Consider the following 14,653-nt stretch of genomic DNA (forward strand, 5'->3'; position numbering starts at 1 on the left):
AGTGGTCGCGCTGAGATATGCTAATTTATGGCCGTCCCATAAAAATACTGCTTATCACCACTGACAGCCCAGAAGCCTCCTGCTGTCTAACGCCCTGCCCTTGAGTTATTGCCCTGTATTCCCTGATCAGAGGACTACGTTATGATTGCAGCATTATCTACACCTGAGTGCTTCATCCACCCAGTGAAAATGGATGTGGGTCACATGACTTCCCAGATGGACACCATCCCGATGCTCCCTGGGACGTTGCAATTACAACTTGGATTTTATTTCATAGTTTTGGCCATCCTTCCAAATTGCAATATCAAATTGTTCGTAGGAGTGCATAGCATTAGCTCAGGCAGAGCCCTGAAGTTGCCCTTGCATTAGCTGATTGGCATCAGCTGCTTCAGTCCTGCTTCACCATCAGCTATTTGGCTACCAGGTGACTAATAACGTCCAAATAATTTGTGCAGAGTAGAATGCAGCCATTATATAACCTCACACTTCTCCCGACACTACATGCCATTTGCTATACCTCCCTCCACCTCCCCACCCTCCTACTTATCTGTTAGGTTTTGATGATTTAAATGAGATTTTTTGTTAATATATGCATTTATTAAGGAATAACCCTCAGTGTTACACAGATTTCAAGTGTACTATCATTCTTTTTATTAATGGTCACGTCCTCTGACTGAACCACATTAATTTCTAAGATCTTCAAACATGCTGAAATCACAAAAAAATTTGATGGATCAAGAAATGCAAGAAGTTGATCAGACAGGTTGAAAACAAACAAACCCAGGTTAGACAGACTTATTTGGAAGAGAAAACTTAGGGGAAAGGTAAAATTATTACCAAAATTGTCGATTGTGCTGACCTTTCAGGTGCGCTCAGTTTTAGGTTTAACTCCGAATGAAATGATCTGGTGTAACAAACCAGATCTAGCCTTAAACCTTCATTTAAAAATAAACTGAGGCCCTCTTTTTGTTCTTGCCCCTTTCCACCTTTTTGTCCATAAGCCATGAACTGGGCACCTCAATACACCTCAATACGGTCCTGGTTGAATCATAACATAAGCAGTAACGATTCGGTCCTCTGGGCCAAATCCAACAGACTGCTTAAAACTGAGGTCGACTCACAGGACAATTTACCCTGGGAGGCTGTTTCAGGAAACTTGTAAGATAAGATAAAAGTTGAATGATTCCTATGGGCATCAGATAAAGATTTCAGATGAGGCACACAGATGTTTACAGTGATCCCATATAACAGATGTTTCTAGGAAAATATTTTAAGATTTTGATCATTCCTGTTAGACATAGTTGGCCCCGTGGCTCCATCTCAGATCTTCTCATCCTTTTTGCACCTGAGTGCCTTCTGATGTCTCTCAGAGGTGCACTGTTGAATTGCTAATAAAGCTTGTGAATATTACCTTAAACTCACCTCTTTCATCTTTTTTTTTTTTTTTTCTCACACAGGTTCCGATGTATGACTCTACCATGGACCACATTATCTGCTGCCTGTTGGTCCTGGGAGCCACAGTGATGATCACCCATGCATGCCCCAAGTACTGTGTATGCCAGAATCTGTCTGAGTCCCTGGGGACATTGTGTCCTTCCAAAGGCCTTTTATTTGTGCCTCCAGATATTGACCGTAGCACGGTGGAGCTCCGGCTGGGAGGCAACTACATCCTCCGCATCACACAGCAGGACTTTGCCAATATGACCGACCTGGTTGACCTGACCCTCTCCAGGAACACCATCAGCTACATTCAGCCCTTCTCTTTTGGTGACTTGGAAACACTTCGCTCACTTCATCTGGACAATAACCGCTTAATTGAGCTGGGCCCTGATGATTTGCGAGGCTTGGTCAACCTGCAGCACCTCATTGTTAACAACAACCAACTGGGGCGAATCCATGACAAGGCCTTTGAGGACCTGGCACCTGCCTTGGAGGATCTGGATCTCTCCTACAACAACCTGATGTCTCTGCCCTGGGTCTCAGTACGCCAGATGATTAACCTGCACCAGCTTAGTCTGGACCACAACCTATTGGACTTTATTCCAGAGGGTACCTTCACTGACCTGGAAAGGCTTGCGAGACTCGACCTGACCTCGAACCGCTTGCAGAAGCTACCCCCAGACCCCATCTTTGCCCGCGCCCAAGACTCATTGATACTGACCACACCCTATGCTCCCCAGCTGTCCCTAAGTCTGGGCGGGAACCCTCTGCACTGCAACTGTGAGATGCTGTGGTTGCGGAGGCTTGAGAGAGATGACGACCTGGAGACCTGTGCCTCACCTCCTGCTCTAAAGGGTCGTTATTTTTGGAATATAAAGGAGGAGGAGTTTGTGTGTCAGCCACCTCTCATTACCCAACACACCCACAGGATGCTGGTGCTGGAGGGCCAGACAGCCAACCTAAGGTGCGAAGCTACCGGAGACCCTTCCCCAACTATCCACTGGATCTCCCCTGATGACCGGCTGCTTGGCAACTCCTCCCGAACCACAGTGTACAGCAACGGAACCTTGAGCATCACCATCACCACCTCAAAGGATTACGGCACCTTCACCTGTATTGCCGCTAATGTGGCAGGGGAGTCCACAGCACCCGTGGAAGTGTCCATTGTCCAGCTTCCTCACCTCAGCAACGGGACCGGGCAGCCGGCACAGCCTAAGTCACGCCTCTCTGACATCACAGGCACTACCAGGATCAGCCAGGGGGCTCCCAAGAGCCAACCAGAGAGGACTGTGTCAGTCTCTGAGGTGACAGCTGTTTCAGCGCTGGTAAAGTGGACGGTGAGCAAGTCGGCTCCCAAGGTGAAGATGTACCAGCTCCAGTACAACTGCTCGGATGACGAGGTTCTGATCTACAGGTAAACACTTGTATATGTCATTAGTAATGAATGCACAGTTTTTGTTGGAATTCTTAACATGTCCAAAAAAATACAGAAGGTAATTGGTTGAAAGGAGATTGGGTTTATTTAAAGCTACACAAATTGGTATTTTTGCATCAAATAACTATGTGTAATGTGAACATGATCACTCTATGTGAAGAAACCCCAGAAAATGAGCACCAACTCTGCAATTCCCCTCAGCTCTACATAGTGTTTTAGAATCTTGTATTTCAGTGTAATGGTTTAAGGACCACAATTTTCACCCTTATCATCCCATTTTTAGCAACAGCAGGCAGCTGTTTTTAGTGAAAATGCTCTGATAAACCCACTGTGATAAATCTGGTAATAGTTGTGATGACCCAAAAGCCGGATAGCTCAGGGGCAGAGCAGGTAAAGTATAAAAGGCAGTTTACTTGTTCTTCGTCCAGAAACAAGGTCAGCAACAGCTAGGCACTCAGTGAAGGCAAACAGATCCAAAAGGTTATTAGGCAAACAAGCGAAAAAACAAATATAAGCAGAGATCATGAGCTGGCAGACAGCAAGACAGAACAAGGGCTGGGACGCAAAGGATGTTAAACACAACAGGCTTTTTTCACAGCAAATATTTGGACTTGTCGTAGTAGTAGAAGCAAGTGTGTTACAGACCTGGATAATGGGCAGAGAAGAGCAAAAAATACTATGATGAAGCTGTCACCGTAACACAGTCAGCCCAGCACTAAACAGCAGACAAAGATAGTGACTGGCTGGTGAAAATAGTGGCTCATGTAGTAGCTCGGCTAAAGAGTCTCATATGTTTCTCAGAGGTTGCTGGGGAACAAACCAGCCCTAAAAGGAGAGAGATATTGGATTTACATTCATAACGTAGAAACAGAAACATGACTCCAAGTGAATGCTACTAACATGTCTGCAAAAATGTTTGCCATAACAACTTTATAAGCTGATAATATATCAGATAATCTGCTTACAGCTTTTTCCGCTCAAAAATTCTGTCTATTTAGCTTTACTGCTGACAATTTGTTGTGTTTGCTCTAAATGGAAAGACATTATATGATTGTGATTTTGTCATTACGGCAGTGTCAATATTTTTTCAGTATTTGTTCAACACCAAGTACATCTTCATTATTGAAAGATGTGGAGCGAATGGCATAGAAGGAGAAAGTCATTGCATCTGAATGAGAAGCTTAGCACAAAACCAAATATACAGAATGTTGTGTTTAGGAGAAACATCTGATCTTGAACAAAGAGAGGTGCATTTTGCTTAAACGTTGAAAGCTGTCTATTTGCAGGGTGCAGTGTTTACAGAGTCGCACAGCAAGAATTCCCAGTGGTATCAGTATATTGCAGAGTTTACTACAATATTTTACACTGATGCTGGCATACCCAAGAGATCCATCCATCATTCGATGTCTGTACTGCCCATCAAATTGTTTAACAGCAGCTAAAATGACTCTTTTCCCCTCTTCAGCACCTTTTCATCATTTGATGCCTCCCTCACTAAGCATGGTGCTGTGCCGTGCTGGGCTCGATTAAGCTCAGCAGTCCAGAACCTGGGGAATTTCTATGCTCGTGAGGCAGGGGTTCCTGTCAATCCAGCAGCATTTGATGGGGATGAAAGTGTATCAGATGAGGCGTGTATTCTACCACCACAGCCTCTAAAATAAATGTGAAACCAGCCAGAAAAAAAATCCAATTACTTAATGCCGTTTAAATCAGTTGCTCCGCTCAAAACTAGGGAAAGCAAGATATTTCAAGCCGTAGCCTCAGGACTGTGGCCACTTTTTCGTTGCAATATTTCCCGTCATTATGAAGCATAATTTCACCCTGATAATAATGTAGGAAGAATGTTTTTCAGTCCTCTCTGTAATTATACAGTACAACGCTAGCAATCACTAATGTATCTTAATTCATTCTATTCAGCATTAATATTTTTTGTTTACCTGCATAAAACATTTTCATTTGAAAATCATGAACATTTTGAATATTGTGTAGCAATATTATACAATATAAAATATAAAAAGCACTATTCATTTTATGTAAATACTCAAAAATAGCATATGCACCATGCTATACAGTAGTTATATACAAATGACAGCTGTTGTAAAGCCAATTCCTAAGGGCCTCATTTATTAACAATTTATAGAAGCAGATCAGAATTTGGAGAGGGTGCTACTTTGTTAATGCTAAGTATAAAAACCACACTGAATTGAAAATGTGTGTAGCTTTAATTTTGGTTTATGAGAAAAGGAGACCCAGGTGGCAAAACAGTGAAATGGATTAAAATGGTCCGCTGGCACTTTGCATCAGTTCTTTATGCCCCATGTCAAATTACATTGCCTTGTAATAAGAAGTCTCTTCATTTATGTGTGGCTTCCATCTAAGCACCATTTGGTGAGGGTGGTTGGGGTACATAAATGTTCACTTTTTAAAATTATAACCATGATCTATTTCCAACCTTCACTTTTTTGGCTTAACGAGTTCAGTTTGTTTGGAACAAACTAGTTCATAATGGTGAATGAATGGTCACACTCAAGGACTGGTCAAAGTGGTGTTTGAGGCTCAAGGTATCGTAGTATTTTGAGCCATTTCCCATGCCAGACTGACGGACCTTATTCCTCAGACACAAAGTTGAAATAATGGAACCCCCCCCCCCTTGTTTCTGTGTTGAGTAGGGGGATCATTGAAAGAAAATTTTGAAATGGCAATGCAGAATGGAGAAAATCACTTCTGGAACTGTTGGCTCTCTGAGGGTTTGGATTACAAGCTTGGTTGCAGCTGCATATGACCAGTGTTCTGTGGCTAATTGGGAGCTGTAAAAGTAAAAGCAAGGATGTCAAACTGAACTTTGCTAAATCCAAATGATAATGTCTGCTGAAGATGTCTTGAATCTGAATATGAGACAGATAGTAGCTGAACCAACAACTTCTAAATCCTAACCCAGGAACTTACCTGATCAGTTAATATGTTAGGGAAAGCTGCACCAATTCTACAGGGATGAAACAGAGCTTTCTCGCTGCCATGAGAATATGATTTTCTGTCTTAATAAGGACAGTCTCTGGGCTGTGCGTTGTTCTGATAGTAGCCTAAAATGCTTCGCAGATGGATTCATGAAAGCAGAGTTGAATTCACGAAAGTTGAGCAGAGACAACTCCCTGTAAAAGTTTAGATAAGAATAGAAGTTTGGAGATAGGCCTGTAGCTGCTGGGATCCAAGGGATCCAGACAACTTAATCATTTCAGCTGAGCCCTACTGTTGTGCACAAGAGGTAAGACTTGTGTCAGCTGTTTCCTCTTCAAACACTGGAGCTGGAGGACAATGTTATCACTGCTTCAGTTTCCATGATTGGCACATTGTTACTTGAACTAAAGGTTTTCTGTTGGATGGGTGAATATGAAGGCCTGAGGGCCCAGAGAACTTATTCAAAACCAAAACAGACTTAAAAATATTCAGTTGTCTGTCTGAAAATAAGGCTTTTTTGAATTCCTGAAAAGTGTACAGTTCTGAGATGTTCCGAGGTTTGTCACATTGGTATGATCAGAGGTGGGTAGACTAGCAAATATGTGCTCAAGTAGAAGTTAAAGTTGTCATCAGAATAACAACTTGAATACGAGTATAAAAGTATCTACCCGAAAAAGTTAGTTTTATGTACATATGATATTGTACATATGATCTTACTTGGTTGATGTAAAGAACTGTACACGAACCTGCAGGGCAGTAGCCAGGGCATATTTTTAACCGTGGTCCAGCAGCAGTCACGGGGGCAGTGGGGAGAATTTTTTTTCATTTTCCGGAGTCCAGAGTAGCAGTTTCCATCTGCTCTTAAATGCATATTCAATCTGTCTGATTCTCCACTTTCTGTATCATCGTCCTCTGTCTCCCAGACTCAGGTGACTGTGACACAAACGGTCTTTGAGCAGAGAAGTTTTTAAGGTTTAAGGTTTTAAAGTCTGAGACCACTTTCCCATTGACTTGAGTGAGAATGGTATACATACAGTATATATATATATATATATATATATATATATATATAGTGTGTGTGTGTGTGTGTGTGTGTGTGTGTGTGTGTGTGTGTGTGTGTGTGTGTGTGTGTGTGTGTGACAAATATGTCTGATTGAAATTTAGCCATCGCTTTAACATACAGATGAAGCCAGCAATCTTTTGTATGTCTAAAAATTGGCTCGAGTGTTTATGTAACTATAAATACAGATTCAAGTGGGAAATAGGCTTTCTCCAGAGTAAATTTCTCCAGCCTATCCAATTACCTTTATTGCAGATGGGAAGAGGTCCTGAATCTGACACATACAAGTGCATCTTGCAAACCAAAAGGGACTCTAAAGTAGGGCTCTAGTCTCCCAATCGACTGGTCGATCGGTCGGTCAACATGTTCTCCTCCGACCAAATTCTCATTGGTCTTTTGAGAACATCCCCATTTTTACAACTTTGAACTTGCCCAGCCTAATGGAGACTGCAAATGCTAACCTATGTAGCGTTGACTGAATGTTTAATGAACGTTTACTATGAGATGGCCTCAAACGATGTCAGAGAAGTCGTCGGTGTGGCTACATTTTGTTAAAACAAACGACCAAAAAGTGGAGTGTAAACTTTGCAAACAGCAGTTTGCATATCACAGCTCAACAACCAACATGGCAGATCATCTAAAAAGGGTAGGATAACTTGTCTGCGTTAGGATGCTCGGTCAACCTTTGTGTTTAATGCTTGAGGCTAGTTCTTGTGCTGGGATCATCAGATGATATAGTTCTGGTTTTTACATTAGTGAAACAAAAGAAAAGTCAGCTGTCTTCATTAGGCCCTAAGGTTTGCTTTGGACAAGCTTTTGGATTATCTAAAGGAGTATCTTGGTGAAGGTGGTTGTGTTTACAAGACAAACAGTCTTAACCTGGTTACTGCAGTAACCGGTTAGTCATCTTCATAAATGTCAGAATAACCGGGGATAGCTTGTCATCATCATAGGCCATGACTTCAATTTTGGCTGCAAATGAGATTTTTGTCTTTTGGTTGGGTCAGAGGAGGATAAGAAGATCAAGAATGAACTCTTGGTATGTCAGCAAATAACCACATTCTCAAACATCATCTGAACACCATTTTAGCTGTGCAGTAAAAGACAGGACTGAAGAGACTTCTTGGTCTTTTGAGACTGTGAGCAGTAAACAGACTCTACCAGTGGTGGCAAGTACATTTACTTGAGTACAGTACTTAAGTACAAATTACTTATGAACTATTTTTATATGAACTATATGAACTATTTTCTATTTGAAAAGTGCCCTGAGATAACCTCTGTTATGATTTGGTGCTGTATAAATTAAACTGAATTAATTTAAATTTAATTGAATATAATATGATATAACACTATGAAATGGGCCGTAGCCGATTGCTTTTGCTTTAGACACAAAAGTGCATTTTATTTCTAATATTTTTACTTAGTGACTTAAATTTTGAATTCAGGACTTTTGCTTGCAATTGCTCATTTTTAAAATGTGATATCTACACTTTTCCTGAAGTAAAGAATCTGGGTATTTCTTCTACCGCAATATTTTTTTTATTTTATCAGCTCTACAGAGATTTTCAGCCTCTTCTAGTTTATCGTTTTGGTTTTCCAGCCCCCACTTCTGATTAATCCCATTTCCTATAAACCCACTAAACTTTTGAAACAGAAAGTAACACGTTCCTTTCTCGTACAAATGAAAAATTCAGTTCATTAGCATTAAAACACCTGCTTGCTCAAATCGTCTTTACAATCGTCTTTAGCCTTACTTGTGACCAGTAGATTATGGTGGATTATGTTTGCTAATTTTAGCAAAGTTAGGTAACTATTATTGTGTAACTGCCATTAGTTTGCTGACTTTATGACTGTTCTCTACTTCTGCTACTGCGACAGCAGATGTGAGTACCCGGCATTGTCCAGTAAGTTTTGCTTGTGGCCGATGCTCAGCTGCATTAGTTGCTTAGTGTTGCTGGATCTGTCAGTAGGCAACTGTATGCTAACATGTCTTCCCAAACAACGTTTTGTTTTCAGCTTGTTCTGATGCCCCCGGTTGGCCAAAAATATCAATTAATGCTGCTTTGGCTGTTAAGTTCATTTTGATTTTCTACACTTCAAAGTACGACTGATTTTTCAAGATATCGTACAGACAGTGAAGATTTCCCTTCATATAAGCTGTTTTGCCATGACTCTCTTTAATGAGGGCTTATTGCCAGATACATGAAGGCTCCTTGCAGTGCTGACTACAGGTTTACATGATCTATGCTGTGTTATCAGTTATATCAAGCGGAGACTGTAACACAAACCACAGGCGTATGGGGGCACCATTTGTTAACACATCGTCCTCTTCCGAATGCATTCATCCACTACAGTTAGATTGAGGGCACATTTTATTGCAAACAGGGTATTTTCAAGGGTACAGACACAGGCACAGAAAAATTTCATGGCCCATTTAATCCTCTACAATACAGCTGCAAAGTCTAGGAGTGAGGAGAAGCCAGTGAGAAGCCATTAGGGATTTTTCTTATATAAGCATAATCAAATTTCCCAGCAGCACCCCAGTGTTTAGGCTGAATCAATAGGGCAGGAGACCATTTGGCATGACCTTGTCTGTATTTGTCCAGAGAAAAAAGCCTTAAGAAATCAATAAAAATAATGAATAATGTTTCAGCGATTTTGTGGAGCTGGAGAAAGAGAATCCAGAGCCATGAAGCAGTTTAATGGTTGTGGACAGGAAGAATTCCGCCTGGAGTAATGATTTATTTGTTTTGTCAGCTCTTTCTTTGAACTGATATGTATATATTAAAACTGTAACTGACAAATCTCTCGCGAAGCTTAAAGAAGCCCAAGCCGAGAGCCCGTCTCCTCCTCCGTCTCCTCTCCCACTCTTCTTTTCTCCCTCCCTGGTTTACATGCACTCTGATTAATAATATGGCCTCATGCCATCGTCGGGAACTAAGCAGGCCACTCGATAAATTGCTTTTCGCAGCCTGAAGGGGCGGGAAAAAACTTTTATCTCCCCGTGATAAGCATGGGCATAGGTTTCTCTGGACTTGGGCTTTGTTCCTATGAATTAAAATGAATTAGCCAGTCCATGCTGACAACCTGAAATCAATTAGACCCAGATACAGGAGCAAGCAGTGCACAGCAAAAGCATCACTGGGCTAAAGAATTTCACTCCCAATCTCAGGCAGCCAATTATAATAGTGTAATGAACTGAAGCACAAGTTGTTGGAGAAGTGGAACTTTTGTATTGGATAACAGCTTCATTTGTTTGAGCTCTGGTTTACTAATTGGGATAAGGCAAAGACGGAGTTTATGTTCCCGGACTCATCTGTGATCGTTGTTGTGTGTCAGAGAAATGTTCTGTTGATGTAGAATGTGAAGGAAATTGGCCAGTAACAATGAGCAAACAAATGTAGGGTCCAAAATTCATACATACAGCTCATACTTGAAGCTCACATGAAGGATGTCAAGTGACCAATTTCTGCATACCACACCTTAACTCAAAAAGTCTTTCAAACCAAGCAGCAAAATACATTAGTTGGGCGTTCAACAGTGACCCAATTTACTTTTCTGATTTGATGGCCCTGTTTAGATCTTATTTAAGGTTTTGGTAGGTTTATGCACAAAATTTGCTTGGTTGGGGCTAGGGAAAGATTGCGGTTTGAGTTAACAACAACTACTTTGTTAACGGGTTAGGGTTGGGCTTATCCATGGTCATGGTGGAAGACGGGATGCAAACAGCAGGCAACCATATCAGCGTTGGGGCTTTGTTGAACCATCCAGCCCCACCGTGTTTCTATGAGGTTTTGCGGCTCTATGACAACGTCACTCTGCATCTGAAAGACATGAGTCACCATTCACACAGCCACGACAGGCTCCTGTCAGTTAGCTGTAAACGTACAGTAAGTTGGATGCAGGCATTCAGGCTGACATTGTTCTTGGGAGGACAGTCTCCCTTAACTTTCCATACTTATGTATGGTGTGATGTGGGCCTTAGTTTGATGTCATAACCTATCAGTCATTGTCAGTCTGATTAAGCAGCTGCTATCACAAATCAAGAGAAGTGGGTAAGTCAGTTAAGCAGGCTTAGAGAAGGCAGATAAACCTAAGAGAGCATGGCTAAGTTGAAGTCACTTTGTCCCAGATGACAAAGCTGATACTAATCTAAAAATACAGGTTTTGGTTCTCTGCCATGTAACCTGTAGTTTGTTGGGTAGTGACAGCTTGGGTGGGGTTTGATAACATTTTATTAAATCCAAATCCTTTTGAATCAAATTGAATTGGGTTTAGCTTTCAACATTTGCAAAGTTCTAGACAAACTAAACCTCACAGATTCTGGTTTAAAGTGAGCCAATTTGTCCCCTCACGTAGTTATTGTCGGTGTGTCCCTGGATCTACACCTTTTAGCTCCCTACTGATGTTTTAAGCATTTGAGAGGGAATAAAAACAAATTGGACACTGCAGAATCAATAGTTTATAATCAAGTGGTAGATTACAGGGTCGATTTTCACCTGTAGAGCTGAAACACTGACAAAGCTGGCATATTTCTCACAGAGAGATAAGAGCTGTCATTATTTACCGAACCAACCATAATCGAACTTTCCTATCATCATAATACTTTGACATAGCATAGATGTTACTTTGGTTCCATGTACTCTCATCTAAAGTCTATTGTACAGTTTTACCCAGAGTTGGCCTGATGGTTGAACAACCAGGTTCATGACTGATGTGAATCGCTGCAGGGGAACCTGTGGGTCTGGAAGTGAATGATTTCAACAGCAGGTGTGAGAGCAACTGTAGCAGTATTACCTCCAGTCCTCTGCTGATGGCCACTGCAAGGCTCGCCTCGGGCAGTTGGAGGCTCATTGTCTTTCTCCGCGGCACCTCAACATCTTGATGGTAGCTGTTGAAGCGAGATGGAACATTTCCTCCTCGGCGCGGGCAAACACACACACTTAATACCCCAACACCTGACACTCTCCCTTGTGTTGTTGTTCCTACCACGAGGACGCCTGGCAGTTCCCACTGGTCCAAATCTATCTTGGATTGGCCCTTATTAAATGTGCTTCACTCTCCAGTCTTTCTTGCCTTTCTTGGGTTTTCTACTTATTTATTTATCACTACTCCAGAGCTCTGATATCAAATGGGACCTCTTTTCATTGCAGCAAGACAGATGGCTCTGAGAGATAAAGCCAATTACTGTTGGCTGTCTGTTAAAGCCGCAACCACAGAGACTTAGCAGTGGAGATAAACTCCAGGGAATGCAAATGGAATTCCTGGCTCTCCTTTAATGAAAAATTGCACGGTGAATAGAGCTTCCATTACCTACCGCACCAGTTAGTTAAGTCTCCATGTGCTGAAATTACATGTGTACCCTGTTTAGATGCTGACGCCTCAATCATTTAGAGCTTTTACTGTATCACTCCTTTAGGTTTTTACAGCTGCCTCTGTGTCTTTAAAAGAGATATCAGCCCAGGCCATTACGGAGGCAGACCTCTTTATCTTGATACGGTAATTAACCTGCAGGTCTTAACTGTTTTTCCTTTCTTTGTTAAGGATGATCCCGGCCTCCAGCAAAGCTTTCTTGGTGACGAATCTGGTGTCGGGGACTCGCTACGATCTGTGTGTGCTGGCCGCCTGGGATGACACTGCCACCACACTCACGGCCACCAACGTCGTGGGCTGCACACATTTCTTCACCCAGGATGACTACTCTCAGTGCCGGTCTCTGCCCAGCCAGCTGCTGGGAGGCACCATGATCCTGGTGGTTGGGGGCATCATCGTGGCCACCCTGCTGGTGTTCATTGTCATCCTTATGGTTCGCTACAAAGCTGCAGATACTGAGCCCCCAGTGGGGAAGCTGACCAGTGTCAGTGACACACACTCTCAGACCAACGGGGGTCGACTCGGGCAAAATGGACTTCTTATGTCCCAGTCTCAGCCTTATCCTCAGTCTGAGCCTGAGCCGAGGGTCAAAGCAAAAGTGACTCTGCAGGATGACGTGGTGGAGTTCAAGTGTGGCTCCCTCCAGAGCAGCCTCACCTCTTCCTCCTCTTCTTCAGGCTCCATGGTCGGGGGTTCGTACAGCCCCAACAGCACGCTTGCCAACATTTGGAGGTCAGCTCCCTCCAAGCCCCGGTCCAACCTGGACCACCTCCTCGGGGCCTTCACCTCGCTTGAGCTGCGGGGAGCGCAGGGCCGCGACCCAGGAGCCTCCAGTAGCACTTCGATGGCAACAGCGAAGCCACACACAGACAGGGAGCCACTACTGGGCCGGACGCTGGACTCCAGCCTCAGCCGGCTCCTCATGCTACCTTTGGACTCCAAGCTGAAAAGGAGCCAGTCTTTCGACATGGGAGACGTAACAGGCTCCGGTGCCGCTCAGCTGTGTAACAAACCACGCAGGATCAGCAGTATCTGGACTAAAAGGAGCCTGTCTGTAAATGGCATGCTGCTGCAGTGCGAGGAGGAGGGCGACACGGGAGGGAGCAAAGGGACGATAGACAGCGCTGACTGGGTGATGGAGAGTACTGTCTAGAAAGATGGACGACCGTCAAACTGTCAAACACTGCCCAAAGGGACGGCCAACAGCCATGCCGATATGGACCTGCTGGTCTAAGAGCCTTTGTCCTGCATGAAGCCCACTCATTTTCCTCTCCACCGCTCGGACTCATGTGAGTCAGGACGAGGGGTTTTCACAGTCATAGCCAAATGCAAACGTTTGGAATAAGACCTTCGCATTGTCTTGCCTCACACATAGTACAGAGATGGATTAAATGGCTGATCAGCCACTAAGAGCTGACGGAAAATGACGGGGCAATGCCGTCTGTTACAGAAAGGCGTGGTCATGCCCACGGACTGCCATTATACTGTATAAATTTAAAGTATGTAATGAAATTAAAGTTTTATATTTTTTATTTTGCTGGTCAAGCACAAATGGTCCATTCCTGGTCTCTGCTTTGACACGAGCAAGGCGTGACCAGTGGTTACACTATAAAATCTTCTACTGTAAATTCATCCTCACTTCACTTACCTGCTGATGCAGTTTAACCTTTTCTGACTGAATGGTGCAGTATATAGATGTAGATGTGATGCTTTGACTCACTAAGGTTTATGAAAAAAGATTTATTCACAAAGTTTTGAGTGAATATATTTACTTTCTATACAGAGTATATATTTGAGCAGTCACTCAGTAATTCTGTATGCTAATCATTAAAAGTTTTATGTGACTGCATAGATGATAAAACCCATCATTCCCTAAACTATGGCTGTACTGTATGTTAATAGTTTAAAAAATGCCAAATTATTGAGGAGGAAACTGATGCAGCCAACTAAGCCTGTTTAGTTCTCGTACGATAGATTAGTTAGGTCCAGTAGTTAAATGTTTTTTTTTTCATAGGTTTTATTGTTTTACTTTTCAAGTTATTTTTTTAAAGATGAACTCCCTGTTTTGTTACAGCACCCAAATAATGCCCCCAAACCAAACATTTTCACATTTTCAGTTGAAATGAAGTACACATTCGGGGTAATATTGGATGCTATGACAAAATCAGGATGTGTATTTTTAGAGGATAATTCTGGATTATTACAGGGCAAGGGACATGCGCAGTCGGGCCGTCCAGACAGGTTGGACACAAACCAACAGTTTATCCAGATTATTTAAACAAAGAGTTCCCAACCCTCAGTCCACCGACTACAACTGGGCCACGGACCAGTTGCTATCACGCAGCAAGGAAACAAAATGATTTAGCAAAAAAGCTGTGTAATAATTTTAT

General features: G+C 42.6%; 1 protein-coding gene across 1 annotated transcript; it reads left to right on the plus strand.

Moving 5' to 3' along the window:
- Positions 1-1,463: 1,463 nt before the first annotated feature.
- On the plus strand, positions 1,464-13,416 carry lrfn2b (leucine rich repeat and fibronectin type III domain containing 2b). The gene is made up of 2 exons (XM_040125639.1): positions 1,464-2,854; positions 12,435-13,416. The coding sequence occupies exons 1-2, from the start codon at positions 1,464-1,466 to the stop codon at positions 13,414-13,416; spliced, it is 2,373 nt and encodes a 790-aa protein (XP_039981573.1).
- The last annotated feature ends 1,237 nt before the right edge of the window (positions 13,417-14,653 follow it).

This window comes from Xiphias gladius, chromosome 4 (assembly GCF_016859285.1).
Source record: "Xiphias gladius isolate SHS-SW01 ecotype Sanya breed wild chromosome 4, ASM1685928v1, whole genome shotgun sequence".
NCBI classification, from domain to species: Eukaryota; Metazoa; Chordata; class Actinopteri; order Istiophoriformes; family Xiphiidae; genus Xiphias; species Xiphias gladius.